General features: G+C 42.3%; 2 protein-coding genes across 5 annotated transcripts in view; one reads left to right on the top strand and one right to left on the bottom strand.

Annotated features, from left to right (window-relative positions):
* SSH2 (slingshot protein phosphatase 2) overlaps positions 1 to 3,754 on the bottom strand; it is a 103,942-nt gene extending 100,188 nt beyond the window's left edge. The window contains exon 1 of one of the 4 annotated variants that reach the window (XM_080382473.1): positions 3,089 to 3,754. In XM_080382473.1, coding sequence (XP_080238599.1) covers positions 3,089 to 3,748 — 660 coding nt within the window. In that variant the 5' untranslated portion in view covers positions 3,749 to 3,754. The remainder of the gene's footprint in view (positions 1 to 3,088) is intronic. The other 3 variants (XM_080382477.1, XM_080382478.1, XM_080382476.1) reach the window with 3 other exon arrangements.
* Positions 3,755 to 8,717: 4,963 nt separating this feature from the next.
* EFCAB5 (EF-hand calcium binding domain 5) overlaps positions 8,718 to 16,304 on the top strand; it is a 36,768-nt gene continuing 29,181 nt past the window's right edge. The window contains exons 1-2 of the mRNA XM_080382553.1: positions 8,718 to 8,836; positions 11,792 to 12,367. Of these exons, the coding sequence (XP_080238679.1) occupies positions 11,802 to 12,367 (566 nt within the window). The 5' untranslated portion in view covers positions 8,718 to 8,836; positions 11,792 to 11,801. The remainder of the gene's footprint in view (positions 8,837 to 11,791; positions 12,368 to 16,304) is intronic.

Genomic DNA, 16,304 nt, shown 5'->3' on the forward strand with positions numbered 1-16,304 from the left:
TCCCTCAAACACACACAGGAAGAGAGGGGGAAAGAAGAAGAAAAAAGAAAAAGGAAATCTTATTTTGTGTTACAAGGTAAACAAAGGCCTCAATGAGCACCAGGTAGCCCCACTTCTGCTCACGGTATGTTTACATTTTACTGTAGTACAGTCCTGCCTTCAACCATTGTCTGCTAACAGAGCACCTCAGAAGACAACTGTTCTGCTGTACAGAAGGGAGGACTGCAGTCTTATTTCTCAGAGTGGCTGCACAACCAAAGGCCAAAAACAGACAGAAGAAGTCTGGACAGACAATTAAGAGAATTTTACAAGTCATCAAGCAACCAGAGGGCTGTAAATGTATAATCAACACTTTGCATGAACTACCTTGAAATGAATGCTCATGAGATGCTCTATGCAATGAGAACAAGATAAAAACCTATAAATAAAAGCCATCCAATTTCAGAGTGATTCAGATCAGCTATTCCCCTGAATCCGTAAGAGCCAATTATAACTGTTTATAGGGCATACTTAATGTAAAAATTCAGTTTGAGGACATCAATTTCACCCTTTCTCCTTGTCTGAGAAGTTTATCTCTAAAGCAAAAAGACATCAAGCAATTTGAGAATCCATTTCTGTCCCCAAAATTCTTAGTGACCTGGAAACAGAATTAGACATAGCCATATGCTTGCACACAGACATGTTTCTTCCTTGCCCACAAGCTGGAACAGTAAAGTTCCAACAGTTACCAGAATCTTTGTTCAGAAACAGCAGGCTTTCACTCAGCAAGTTAGACCCTTACACTACTCATAAAAATTATTTCAGCAAGGTAAGCTTTCTTTTAAAGAGATAACTTGGGGAGAGAGTTATCTGTCCATATAGAAGGAAGCTACCATCGGTTTACAACAAATTGGTTGAAACAATTCCACTTAAACCGAAAGAATCAAGTCATCCTGCTGAAGTCAACAAGGACCTGTAAGGATGGTAAGCATATGGTCTCACTGGACCAAAGCAAAAAGGTGACTGTCCCATTCACAAGTTGTTAGCAGCCTAGGCAGGATCATCATCTGAAACAACACCAGAAGTTTTGGTTAAGAAACAAAAATTTTGTGACACTGAAGAAGAGGAACACACAGAGGCTCAACAAAATGCTGGCAGAAGGCTGGAGAAATAACCAACCCTAGCTATGTAAGGAGAGGCTAAAAGGGCACTCAAAACCCTCAAGTGTGGTTAGGGAGTTAAAAGAGGAAATGCAGAAGTACTCAAACAATAGCAGTTAAGGACAGAACGTGGTAAATATCTTTCCCACTTTAGACTGCAAGAAAAGTCTGAGAAAGTAGAAGTAATTATGAGAACCAAAACCAAGCCAGGAGAAGTCACGCATTTATTTCTGCGTAGGGCACCGCAGAGTTACAAAGACCACTGGTACAGAACAAACCTCAATACTATGAGGAGGAGAATATAGATGAATATACCAAAAATTGCTTTTTCTGGATTTATCAGGCTCTGGAAGGAGTTGTTTTTATATTTGAAAACTAAGTATTGCTTTAAAATCAGTACAGTTTCAATTTATATCATTAGCTGGGAAACAGCCTGGCTGTTCCAGACAGGAAAGCCTCATAGAACTCAACTGATTGTCCATATATATCAAATACTTAATAAAGGAAGGGGCTGTGCATCCAAGTGGGAGGAAGAAGAAAGATGCCAAGGGAGACCTACCTATTCTCACAAGATGTCATAAATGCAAGAAATATATGGGAAAAGGAACAGTGGAAAGGGTAAATAAGTCAAAAGGGGGAAGCCACCTCTGAAGTAATACAGCATATTAATATTTACAGTAGAGAAATATAAGTGAAATTAATCTGTGCTGCTAAATAAACACAGCTTAGGAGAGACACTGGAATGAAAGAGGGGAGAAAAAAATAAAAAAAGTGTTCTGACAGCTAAAATGCTGTCAGGGCAGGCAGGACCTGTCAAGTGGCTGATCTAGTTTCAGAAGAGGTTACCTAATACAACAAGAAATATTTTCAGAGCGGTTGTCTTTTTCATCCCCCCTCATGAGGCAAGCAACTGGGATCCCAACTCTTTATCGCCCCAAACATTTGCAAACCAGACATAACACCAGTGTGATAATGCATGAAGGTTGGGGTTTTTTGAAGAAAAAAGGTGGGAACTAAGCATACAGAAAGCACAAGGAAGCTCACTGTTTTCACCCTCATCTTTAGTTCCACATAACCACTAAGAAGCGGTTGAAGGGGTTAAGATTTTATATTCAGAAGTACTGTAACAACAGCTCGTCCCAAGTTTAAAGAGCAGGGAGGCAAGAAGGCTGTGACAGCGCCGAGTACATCTGCTCGTTCCCCACATCTCATCCAGGGACCTGGCTGCTCCGTGCCTGTCCTGGGCTTGGCACAGCCTCTTGAAGACTCTATGTAACATTCAAAAAAAAAAAAGGGGGGGAGGGGGGGGAGGGGGGGAAAAAAAAAAACAAACCCAAACCATAAATCTTAGCTCTTCGCAAAGGAAGAGCCACGTACTGGAGATACCCAGAGGGGGCTGTCAGACCGGATCACCTCAGAGGAGCCGCAGCCCGCGCAGTGTCAGCTCGCGTCCACGCGCGCTTCCCGCCTCTCCCCTCCGCACACAATGACAACAAAATCGCGCCCGGCTGCTCCGCTCGGGCAGCTCCGCACCGCAGGGCGGGCAGCGGCGGCCCCGCACCGCGGCCGGGGCTCGGGGCCGGCCCCCACCCGCGCCCCGAGGGAGCCGGCGGCGCAGAGCCCCTCCGCGCCCTGAGGGTGGGCAGCGCCCAGACCCGCCGGCTGCCCTGTCCCGGGCCGGGCCGGGCCTGCCCCGCGACCCCCGCCCGCCACCAGGCCACGGCGAGGAGAGGGCCCCGCGGGGGTGGTGGGGGCCGCTGCCACCGCCCGCCCGGTGCTGTCAGGGCCCGGCGACCGGCGGGAAGGAGGTTGTTGGGGGGGGGGGGGGGGGGGGGGGGGGCGCGAGCGGTCTGGCGCGCGCATGCGCACTGCGCGTGCCGGACCCTAACGGCCACCAACCGCCGCGCTCCCCTCAGCGCCGGGCGGGCGGCAGGCGCGGGCGAACTCACCGAGGCGCAGGGGCTGGAGGTGGCGCTGGGGGTAGGCGAGCGCTGCACCGTGACCAGAGCCATCGGGGCGCGGCGGGGCCCCCCGTCCGGCCGGCGGAGGGCCCTACTCCATGGCGAGTGCCGCCGGCGGGAGGGCGGGGAGGGGAGCGGAGGTGGCCCGGCGCCGGCCGCAGGGGGCAGCAGCTCCACGCGCGCCAACGGCCTCTCGCCGACTGAGGCGCGCTGGGGCTGGGCCGGCCGGGCACAATAAGGCGCCAGGGCGCATGCGCCACCTGTCAGCGCCGCACCGCCCCCGGGCCGTGCCGCCGCCTTAACCCCTGCCGCGCCGGCGGGCCCCGCGCTGCCCGCGGCCGCTGAAGGGGATCCGGCCTCTGAGGGGGGTCCGGCCTCTGAGGGGGATCCGACCTTTGGCGGGCGCCCGGCCTCTGAGGGGGGTCCGGCCTCTGAGGGGGATCCGACTTCTGAGGGGGATCCGACCTCTGAGGTGGGCCTGGTCTCTGAGAGGTCTCGTCGTTCCCCCTCGGCCCCAGCGATGGCGTTGGGTAGTGTGTGCCGGCTTGGCTGCGGCCACCTTGAAGGCGCCTGCTGGCAGAGCGCTCTGGTGTGCCAAAGTGAGGGGGTTTTGGAGCCCCATCCCTCTGGAGCCCTAACGGAGTGCATGGTGCCGTACTTGGTGGAAATTGGCCTTAATGCTCTCACACCGCAGCTTTTCCCTGGATTAGGGAGTGACAGTAACTCCTTCTGTAATGAAAACACCGTATAACACCTTTATACATCAATGCGCAAGCCCAAACAATGCGCAAGACCGAAAAAATAGTCTAATAAGGATACATGATATTTTAAGCGCTCAAACATCCCCAGAATGTGGTACTGCCTGTCAGTTTGGGTTCTGAGACAAAGATCAAACACTGTAAGGTTTCATTTGTTTTGCCCTTTCAGCCTGGTGCCACTGAATTCGTGGGAATGTTGGCAAGGAGGTAACTGGGATCGAGAGTCGTCTTGGGCATCTAACGACAACACTATACATGATAGACAGAAGCCATTCTAAATATTAAACAAAGCAAACTCTTCTTTGTTAAGAGTGTGTGTTAACCCATAGATTCCTCTTAAGCACATGGTTCATACTGCTTTAATCTGCTCCTCAGACTGGCAGGGCTGTCCAGGACTAACCCCTATAAATCTAAGCACCGGAGAAGCCACATGGTAGCTCCGTAGGTTCTCTCCCAGCGCCCTGCAGTTAAAAATACTCAGCAGGGGGGCTCTTGTGGTTGGGCTTCACTGCAATGGAAGTCAGGCTCGCCAAGGAGGCATTTTGCCTCCTGGTGGACAAGAGAGGATGAAGGACAGGTTCCCTACAACTGGACTAAAGTCGAGTTTACAGACTGAACTGCATAGCAAGGCAGGATCTTGAACGTGAAAGACTCTGAAAGAGCCCCCAATAGGATTCAAGCGCATGGGGAGAATAAGGAAAACCCATAGGTAAACAAAGAGTCATTGTCCTGACTTTTGCAGCCATCATGTTGTTATTTTGAAACACAACATTTATGGAAAGTGTGCTTGCAGCGCACTCTGATTTATGGCACAGAGGTCAAGAAAATGCCTTCCAGACTGCTTTGAAATTAATACCCCCCAAGTTCTGAACATTCCCAATAAAACAGTATCTTTCTGAGCAGCCACTTGTCCAGTCCCTCCCTGCCATTTATGTGTTAAATGCTTTGTCCTTTCTGTGGGCAAATCTACAATACAGATGTGGATTTCGTGTGTCTGTACAGTAGGTGGAGATTGGCAAAGACTATCGCAAATACATACATCCTTTTGCCATTATAGATAAAGCAAGCTGCAAGTCCGGGGAGCAAAAGGACTATTTTGTGCTTGTGGGTTGCGTGTACCAGGTATTTTCACACTTTCTAATGACATAGCTAGACCAGTAAAGCTGTTAGGTGTAGCTACTGAAAAAAGCTCTGTCTGTGGTTTCAACAGAACTTCTTTCCTATCAGTGTTTGCCACTTATTCCACCTATACAACTAAAATGCATAAAGTATATTTTTCAGACCATATTAGTCACCTTTGTATTTAGTGTGCACCCAGTTTAGGAAAGAACAGAATAAAAGGTTAAATAAAATTGGCATGGATCAGCAATATAATAAAGCACATGGGAACCTTCTTATTTTCAATAACTTCAAAGATTATTTAGGTTTTCTGCTATATTCATTGAAGTAGCTTTTTGTGTTATTTTACTCAAACATGGCATTTGTTCTCTTATCTACTTTTTTTCTGTCTGACTTTCTGTGAAACTAAAAAAGTGCTTTATCTCCTGGCAAAGCACTTCTTTTTTTCAGGTAAAAGTGGTCCTGCATCACTTAGTAGTCCCTTGGAGAAGGTTTTGGGAATGTAAAAAGTGTGGACTGCAGTGCTTGGCACCTGCTACATAAGCTTAGCGGAAAGAGATATGAGGCCATGCTGCTGTAAAGCTTTTGCCATGATTTTCACTGGAGGCAAGAGTCACATTTGAGGATGGGAAAGTCCTTTCTTCTCTGGCATATGACAGGAATCATAATGCTATTCACCTTTCTCTAAAGTATAATATCTAGGGTGTTGGTTTGTTTCAAGCAAATGGATTCCTGCAAATATAGGACTGCTTCAAGGCATGTAGCTTCTGTTCAGATACATCAGCATTGATAGAGAGGATAGGTGGAAGACTACAAGTTCCCAGAGTGTTCTCAGAGTATTCTAGCAGTTCCCTCACCTGGACTGCTGTGTCGTTCTGGATTTTGAGCAACAGTCGTGCAGGGATTACTGTCAAGAAATGTTTATTTAAGCCAGTTTCCAAAATAGACTTTTGTGTATTTTTCATATATCCTGTAGCTCTTCCAAGTTTTTGAACATCAAACATCCATTTACCGCATGTAAATAATGGAGTTGCTATCTACAGTTAGCTAAAGGTCCAACATATCAGTTATTAAGTACAATAGTCATAGATTACAATGGTTCTCCAAGCCATTAGAAAGGTGTAATTTGCATGTGCAATGTTTTTTAGCAGCAGAATTTAACTGTGGTGGAGGAAGCTATAAGGCAGATGTATTCTGATTGAAAAGATCTATTAGAGGGCAGCCTGTGGTCACAGCATCATAGCTGGTACAAAAAAGAGGCTGGAAGCCTGTGGCCTTATTCTTCCCTGTGCTGAAAGGACTGTGGTCAGCACCTGCAGCTTTAGCCCAATATATCATTTAAGGGATGTGAAGCTATACATGAGCTGGTTTGGTACACATTTCCAAAATTGACTATTTTCTTGAATCCACTGCAAACATTTCCCTGGCTAACACAACTTATTATTACTACATGTCAGGGCTTTGCATAATCTTGGCATCAGCTGCAAAAGGCAACAGAGTGCTCCCAAAATGTATCTTACACAGAAAACCAAAAAAAGATAGAAGAGGCAATTCCAGCAAAACATCTGTGATGACATATTCAGCCCATTATTTTGTCAACAGTGCAAGTATTTGATGGCATAATAAAAGGATACACTTTGCTTAGCAAAAACATTAAGGGATAACAGCCAAGTTAAATAGGGTGCGATTAAAGGTTTGCTTAACCCACGGGATTCCACTTCCAGAAAAATAAAAATAGAGCCATTTTGGTCCTTCCTTCCAAGTTCTATTTGTATGGTCTTGTTTTGGGATTAAGAAAACACTTTAAGAAAAGGGAAAGTATTTTTTTAATTTATATTTCATACTAAAAAAAGAAAGAGGTTTTGTGAGCTAATCGTAATGGCAACAGAATACTGATTTACAAAGGGGAAAAATCAAGCCCACCTGGGAATAGAGATAACGGGAGTTAATCATGTGCAAACTGCTTTGAGGAAAAAAGTGCACAATCCAGTTGAAAGCTTCTTTTTAAATCATTCCTGTGCACTAATTTTCTGCTTCATTTTATTGACATAATTGATGCCATACCTCAACAGATCTTGGAAATACACTCTAATGAGCATATCTCCTTCTGATACATGGGGTTTTTTTCAAATAAATAGCAAAGAAATGATAATTTATTACAGTGTATTTTTCACAGAAAAGTTCACTTATATGTGTTTTGTGGGTTTTTTGGTGCTATGTTTCCTCTCTGCAAGCAAATACTGCACTCTAAAATCATCAGTATTGTAGTGTCTACAGCATATTACTACACTGGTAAGCTTGACATTCCAGTGGTATTTGAGATGTCCAGAAGTAACGTTTTTTCAGAGAGACAGTTAGCATAGATGGCCAAAGGTACCTATAGAAGTTACAATCGTACAGTTTTCTCTGAAATATGTACAGGAATACATAGAGGAAAATAAATCTTGCCAGGTACACCAGGAATTTCTATAGCATCCTACTTTCCAGAAAAGACAGTATAAAAATAAAATAAAAATTGAGGGTTTTGGCTGTCCATTAAAGCACAATTGTTATTGTAATTTCTGAGCAAATTTCCTCCTTGTAAAAAACCTGTACGCAGCATGCACACTTTGAACTTCTATGGCAGGTCTTAGGAACAAAATTAAACCTTTTCTTTAAGGGCAACACAAATATTGTACTGGTCTTATGCTGGGACTCTGGGTGCGTGTCATTTAGAGCTATTTCCAGTTCCACAGTTTTACAAATTCTTATTTACCTCGGTGTTGTGAGTGCTGTAATAAATAACAAGTGGCTTGATGAAGATGACAAAGAATAGAATTTTTGAGTCTGCCATTGAAACTCCAGAGTCACTAAACTAAAGAACATATGTGACAGTAACTGTATCAGATTTTTGGAAAATTCTGTTATTTGTATTATACCTCCTTTATTTCAAGTTTTGTAACAAGCTCAACCATCCCATAAAGTGGAGACTAATACTTTGCTAGAGGGTAGGGTACTGTGCAGCTGTTCCAATGACCAGTACTGTAGATAAAGCCACAGTTCAGTTTTCCTGCAGGTAGAAAATCCAACAATCGTGCCTTTTCCAGTGCAAAATACACAGAAAGAAATAGCATTAGGTAAAGTTTGTTTTCTGGCATAAATTGCCATAAATTTCTCACTTGGAAGTCCTGTGTAACACTGAGGAAGTCACTGAACAGGCACTTGATTTACATTAATGTAAATGGGTGCAGAATGGCTGTCTTAGATGTTTTCTTCTTTTCCCTTCTCATTTTCCTGTGTTGTATATTATTCTTCAAGAATATAGGATAAATTATTAACAGTGATTCAATAAATTCCTTTAGATTCAGTCTAACAAAATGGCACTATAAACTGCCCACTTATTAGTGCTGTATGTGCCTTTCCTGCAAGGCTACTTCAAAGTGACACCGTTCTTTACAAGAAAGAGAGCCTGAAAATGTTTAAATTGATTTTGTAATTAATTTCTTTTTCTCTCTCAGATTCTCACATCTGGTTAATACAGTCCTCAGTTCAGCTTGTAACGGACTTGTGACAGTTCTGGACATCGTGAACCTTCAATCTGAAGCTAAACCTCCTGTCACTGGGCACCTGTGGCTTCTCTCTCCGTTTGTGCCCTTAACGTTGCCTGTTGCTATTCCTAGTCTTTTTTGTTTTATTTTATTTTCAGTCCTGTGATGCAATGATCTAAGTTCAGTACAGAAGAGTCTGTTGGGCTGCCAAAGCCAAAAGACAACCTACAGCAATTCTGAGTCTTGGAAGAGACATAGCAACCTTTGGGATTATTGCTTAGCAACTGCAAACACACAAGAGGAGTAAAACTCACAGCCTGACTCCACAGCAGGTCTGAGAAATACCTAATTCACTTTAGATTTTTAATGGTTGAGAACAGATGGGCATATTAAATTCCTGTTCATTTGCAAAGCCACTTTGAAAGCAGGAAGAGTAAGATCTATTTTGATACCTGCTCCAAAGGTAAGAAAAACAATTCTTCAAAGCTTCAGAAAGCAAAAGATAAAGTCTTTTTAAATTTTAATTGTGTTGACAAGGAGACCATGTATGAAAAGGGTATTGGGCTGTTTGTGATTGGCGAGATAAATATGCTTTATAAAGCACATTAGGGGAAGGCAAAACTATTTCTGAGCAATAGAGCACCAAAGAGATGGACTCTGGTTTTGAAAAGACTTTTGTAACTCAAACATCTCCAAAATATTTACCTAGACAAACTTCAGTCTTTCCTGGCCCTATCCCACCCATCAAAATTCCCTAACAGGATAACAATGAAACTATAAAAATCTTATTTATGAGCAGATTTGGGTTTTGACAGAAAATGGAGAGGTAATCTTTTTGTACCTGCAGGGATTCCAGCAAGAATATTTCTCTCACAGAGAAGGAGCCAGGAAAGTGGCATCCTACTAAATAATGAAAAGCTTACCTTGACTTCAGCTTGAACAAAGGCTTACAGGAAACTTTATATCACATTTCAAATTTCCTGGGTGTTTCTAAAGCTTCTCTCTGTGCACCATGCTTTCTTTCATTTGGACAATCAAGCCTGTGCTTGGGAATGCAGGTCATGAGAGCTTTATATATTATGGGCCAAATTCTCAACTAATGTAAATCAGCACGGAAGTTTATGAGCCCATGATGTCTTATACAAACTGGAGGTGTATCCCTGTAATCCTCAACAAAGTCCAAGTTTCCAGGCTTGATTCTAGCACTCCTTTGTATAAGTTATGTGCTGTTTGTATGTTCTTCCATACCCTCTTCTTTATTGGACCTGCATTAAAGCAGTGGGCACAGTTAGTGGGCATAGTTCTTTACACTCTCCTTCCGTTCTTAAAGTTAGGCAAATGCCATGGAATCAAAATTGAAGGGTCACACTTAGTTGTTTTTTGTTTTTTCAGAGACATAGAGATACTTTGTAAACATTTACTAATCCTCAAAATCATCCTAACAAACGGTTGAGAGCAGTGTAGAAAATACATTCGTCATCATTCATTATCAGCTACCTCATAAAAAAGAGTGCAGTTGTGACTTTAACATTGCACAGAAACTGCAGAGCGGTTTCGTAAAGGATGTTAAAAAATAACATAAGTATTTGAAACTGCAAGAACAGTTTATTTTGGCACAACAAAACCAGCTGATTTGGAATGTGACCAGAACATTTGGTTAACACCCTGCTTTGAATCAGAAGGAGTCTGGTTTTACAGCTTATTGAAAGAAGCTCACCTAAGCAAGGAACAATTTGACAGGGTTGACAGGTTTCCCTTTCTACCATTATAAATCTGGACTCCTTTACAGCTTATGTCCTTCGGTGGCAAAACCAGCTACTATCTTAAAACCCTTCTTGTGAATCAGGCAGGCAGCTTGATCCATAAATCCATCTCACTCCCCAGCAGGTAATCATCTTTGAAAACAAATTACCACAAGATGCCAACAAGCCCATCAAGAAAACAGACATAGAAATTTAGTGCTGTGAAGCATCCTACCTATCCAAACAGTTTTTGGGCTCAAACAATGGTTATGAACCAGAAGGTCAACATACTAGTAATTACATTTGTGTGCCAGGAGAGCTGTAGATCACGTTTATGTATTTCCTGGAATGCTGAACTCTCTTCAGAATAGCTACAAATGCTTAAACATGAAGAGCAAAACATATCAAAAGCAACAGTATTGCTATGGATACTGAAAGGCCTTAGTGAAAAGCACTTTTAAAGAAGAGCTTGAAAAGGATAGTGTGGCAGCAAGTTCAGAGTGGAGTTTCATCTTTGATTTGGAAAGGTGCTAGGCTCTATTAATATCGCCCTTTCTTTGCTGTTGTTTAACATTGAGCTGGTTTTTTTGCCACATGCTGGTGATTTTTCATGCTTTTAATAAAGTAGTTAAGCAACATTCTGCTCCATTCGGTATGTGTAAGTCCCATTACAGATGCCAACTTGTGTGTGGACACATACAGCAATAGTTTTCAAACTGTGCCTTGTGAACAACTCAGTTTCTTCCTGATATTTCACAGAGTGAACATTTTGAGAAGAAAACAGTGGAGTTTGGGAAATTGTAAAGGCAACTCTCTGTAGGTCTGCCTTTTACAAAATAATCTACAAGATTAAGTGCTTGTGAACAGCTTAATTACAGAGTTCACAATATAGTTTCCCTTTCTGTAGGAGCTCTGCTGACCCATACAGCCCTGTCCTTGTTACCTTAACAAAATATCCAGAGGAAAAAATAGTTGCCAAAGTTGAAATTAAGTAGTCTATGGGACAAGCTTCCTCATTGTTTTTCACAGCTACAGAAAAGATAAAGCAGAAGGCAGCATGTAGAGAAATCTTGCTCCTAGGCAACTGGTATTTCCATTACTTGCTTCCTTTGTCTCATATCCACTGGATTTCCTGGAGGCATGGAATGGGACCTAAATGGAAATAATGATACTAAGGGTAAGAGAAATCCACTGGTTAGAACTGGGGACAAGACTTCCGAGCACTGTTCACTGCTTTGTTTCTGAGTCTGAAGTGATCTGGAATTAATCACTTCTCTTCTGTGTCTCAGTTTCTTCTCCCGTAAGAAAGGAACACACTTAGTTGCTCTGTCTCCAAGGGCTGTTGTGATACATAATTAATCTTTATAAATCATTTACTGACCTTTGAAGTAAAGGGGCTGTATTTATTTAAGAGTACGAAGCAGCGGTAACAAAATAAAAAAGGATTAAAAGTATATTACTTAATCCCTAACAATAGACTTTCTTCCTGTGTCATCAGCTAGGAACTGGTGTAATATAACATGATGCTTTTGTTCTGTGTCACAGTGATTGAAGTATGGCTGCTCAGCCAGAAGCAACAGCCCAAACTGCAGGTCTAAAACATCCCAGACTCAGAGGTAAGGATATGACTGCCACAGAAATGAAGAGAAATCAGGGAAATGATGAGCTGCCATGTCTTAGCAATTATGCTCTGTGGAAAGAGTGTTTTTATGAGAAGGTACAGCAGAGGTGTCTGAGTCTACAGGAGAAAAAGGTGAAGATGATTCGTGCACAAAAGGCAAGAGAGGAAAAGATAAAGAGGAGAGAACCCTGTGACTGGCTGTTCAAAGAGTGGTTCAGTGAAGTGAAAGAGTCACTAGATACTCGCATCTATTTGCTCGACAAACTCCTACCTACATTAATTCCAGGAATGGAAAAACTGTTAATGGAAGTGGAAAGAAGGAATGTGCTTTCACCAGACAAAGAACCAACCAAATTTAACCCCATTAATTTCCTTGGAGAATATCTGATGAGACACAACCCTCAGTATAGTATTTCCAGAAAACCAGGCCCATACCTGAGAGGAATGAAGATGCTGACAGAGGAACTAAAAACTAAGATGCCAGGTACAACATCGGAGAGGTAAGAGAGTTGAACGTGTCTGGTCACAAGACCAGAGCTGGTGTCTTGGTGTCTGTTTTACAAAAGGAATGATGTGACTGCAGCCTGGCTGGTAAAGTCAAACACAATGAACCTGTCGAGTACAGGGTGAGATGGTTGTTGTTTCTTATAAAAACTTGAGAAGCAGGACAAATGACAGAACATGTCACACAAATGAAACACTGGTTATTCCTGTTTAAGGCAATATTCTGTCCTTTGCAAGTATATAACTCCTGTTTAGACTCTATCTTAATTACATATGTGGAACTGCTTTCAAGCTGGTCTAGGTTAGTGACAGCAGTTCTTTAGGACAGGTATTAGTATCAAAATTTCTTCTATATTCTTCCAAACATAATAAAAAGATAACCTTTTTTTCCTCCTTCAGGCTGATTACTCTTGACGAAACCAACAACAATATTGTCCTGGCACACTGTAGAAACTCTCTCCTGAGATTTTTACTTAGGCTTTCCTTTCAGATTCTTTTTTTCCTTTAAAGTAGGAACTGTTCTGTATTTTATTACATTGTTATTTCTGGAGTGTATTCTAGGCTGCTTGCTTTTCCGATATTTAATGAATATTGGAAGAGGATTCCATGATATCTTACAATATGCTAAGGTTAGAATGTGAGTGCATTAGATGAACAATAATGCTTTCGTTTTCATCGCTCTATTCAAAAAAATAGAGAGGTGAACATTTGTGTTTATAGATTACGCAGAGGTGATTGTGAATAATGTAAAAATAACTCATTCGCTACTAGATCACTTTATTCTGTGTGTTTGTAGAATAATGGCTTTTATTTCAATGGCTGTCTCTTCTATTTGCATAAATAGTATATACAGCTTGAATATTGGTTTCAGGGTTTCGGTGTCAGGAATTAGGGAAGTAAAGTGTTGACATGTCTTATGCATAAACTCTAAATGAAGATAATTGACGTTCCCAGTATTATAATGAATAAAAGAGTATGTTAAATCTCTCTCTACTGTTCTGAGCTTCTGTCTCTCTACATTTCTAGTCCACATTCTGTTAGTTTATAAGAATGTGCCTTGTGTGAATACAACTAAAGCAGTGTATAAGCGAATTTCATACATTCCCTTACCTTCTTTTTCCCCACAGATAAAAATAATTATAACTGACCTGTGGTCCGTGTTTAAGGGCTCAGCTTTTTTGGTTTTTCTTCATAAGCAGACAACTAGAGCTGGTAAAAGATTTTCAGTTTTATTTTTTAAATGCCAGTCCACTGAAACAAATGAACTAGGAAAACTTCTTTTTCAATGAGCTTTCAAGCAAGCACAGACTGTTCGGGGGGGGTGTTTAGGATGTCAGCCTTGCCACACCTTTGTTTTGGGGACTGTCGCACCATGTGTATCTGCTTCACAGAGGGACAGCTGGATGCAGGAAGTTCAGAACCATATCTCATTTTTCTTTTGCAAAATAAATTCAATTTAAATACATAAAATTTCCTGGGGATTTGGGTGTTTTGTTTGTTTGGTTTTGGTTTAAGGTGGGTTTTTTTCAGCTAAAATACTCTTAACTTTCCTTGTGAATCAGAGCTTACGTCTGGAGAGGTCAGATTTTCCTGTAGAATGCAAAGTGTTGGCTACCAGTGACGTGTTATCTTGGCCTTGGCTGTGAAGTCCATGTTTACATTTGGAGACAGGTTCTCAATTTGTAGCTATCAGAGCTGATGCAAAGGAAGTGACTATCAAGACTTGTAGAAATAAATAAATCCTTAGACAGCACCGCCGCGGGGGTTTATATAGCCATAGCTGTAGCAGGTTTTGCATATCTGCTGGTGGTAGTATCATGGGATTTGCATTCACAGCAGCTCAGGATTTACATATTTGTGATGGCTGTATTGTGGGATTTGCATCAGATTCTTAAACCACAGCATGCTGCACAGAGGATTTTACCAACACCGTGCAGCACAGAGACTTGTAATGCGAGCCGCTGGCTTTCTAAACAGGAAAAAAATGTTACAAGAGAAAGGCCAGTCTGTACTTAAAGTCTCTTATATAAGGACAGAGAGATGGGGAATGCAATTCTGGCCCCAGTGAAGCTCCCGAGACCCTTGACATTATCTTCAGGAAACGCAGGATTTCACACGGGTTCCCACCTAAAGCTTACCAGTCTTCAGCGAGCTCTCTCAGGCATCCTCCAGTCTCTCCTTAATTGCCACCTGACTGGGAATCAACACATGCAGGAGAACAGATGGGAGAAATTCCTTATCCAAATGGACTGCTACCTGAAAGAGACTTTATTTGTCCAGGGATGGTAGTTCTTCAGTCTGAGTCACCCATCCTTGTGTGGGTGTTAGGCGGCTGTCTTCCTGAAGAAACATGTTTCATTCTGCAGGGAGAAGTCACCCTCACTGCCATCTCATCTTTTCTGGAAATGTCTAATACTGAAATGAGCTCACTTTGAAATGGGTGCCCAGCACTGTCACAGCCTGTTTTGCTGTTACTGTCTAGAGGGGAAACATTTTGTCCCCCAGGCAGAGGATGCAGTTGCTTGATGTTCTAGGACCCTAGGAATAAATGCAAAACTGCAGTGCAGTGCAGGCAGCATGGAATGTAACTTGTGCTGAGCACTGCCCAAATTAATCACCAGAGCACTTTGGCAGCTCCTAGCGTGGCCTTAGCTCTGCTTTCAGTTTGCAGACCGCTCCTGAGGAGAAGCTGCATCTAGAAATTGCCTGGTTTTCTCTTTCTGTCTAGCATACACTGGAGGAAAATCTGTTAGTGCCTTTAGCTTGGTACCTGCTACATACCTCCTCTTTTCTGTACCTGTGAAGGAGTCAAAAGATAGGAAATTGTTTTTCCCTTCCCCTGCTATCAAAGTGCCAAAGACCAAACTGCTCAGCAGGCACTTGTGAATGCCCATGACTGATTAAGAAACCCATTTATTCATTAAGAAACCTCTTTGATAAGTAGCTCTGAAGAACAAGTACCTAGTGATAGAATTGTGATCAAAGTGTATTGCTGTAACATGTTAAACAGGCCTTTCTATTAATTAAAGAAAATACATTGTTTTATAATTTCTAGGATGACCCCATAGCAAGAAGAGAGCAGGGACAGGATCAGGCCATCTTCACAATGTGTGAAACACAGAGGGAAGAAGGGAGCAGTTAAAATATAGTTTCTGAACTAGTGTGTTCTCAGGTACAAAAGAGGAGAAATCCCCCTTGCTCTGAGTAGCTATGCAGGGTGTGAGAGCCACCAAGGTGAGCAGGGCAGCTGTCTCAGTGCAGAGATTCCAGCAGCCTCAGTAAGGAGGAACTGTTCTCCCCATATGAACCAATCCTTTGACTTTAAGTATTTTGACCTTCCTAAGGTTTTTTTTCCATTTCATAAATGAACAAAGTCAAAACCAAAGCAGATGAGTTCTATGGGATCAATTTTATTCAGTTCTTCTGTTGTGTGAAATGGAAGATTGGGAAAAATATAGCTGAGTGCTTAAAGAAGCAAAGGAAAAAGAAGAAGAAAGGGAGGTACTTTTAGTCCAAGCTTGCAAACTCGATGTGTTCAAAATGATGGGGAGATTGGTGTATTATCCCTGTCCTAAGGCAGTAAGGACTTTATTGTGTGAGACTGCTTAAGAAATTCTGTTGAACGTTGTTCTTTGCCAGTGAAGTGCTTATGTGAAACGGTACTTAGGCTTTGAGACAAATGCATACTGATGCAATTTTGTTGGTAAATCAAGTGTAGCAAAATTAGTCATCTCTCTTCCTGCTAACATTGAAAGGAAGTTGAAGGATATCTATGCAATAAGTGATTAATGCCATTATAAGTGTGAAGGTAAATTTCATCACTATTGAACTACACAAACTGGGAGAGCTGTTCAGATGATTTTCCATTAAATGTCTACCATATACTCTATTGAGGCTCTCTCCACATGCACATATCCATACCCAGAGGTTATT

The sequence above is a fragment of the Falco punctatus genome (assembly GCF_963210335.1).
Source record: "Falco punctatus genome assembly, chromosome: 1".
Lineage (NCBI taxonomy): Eukaryota > Metazoa > Chordata > Aves > Falconiformes > Falconidae > Falco > Falco punctatus.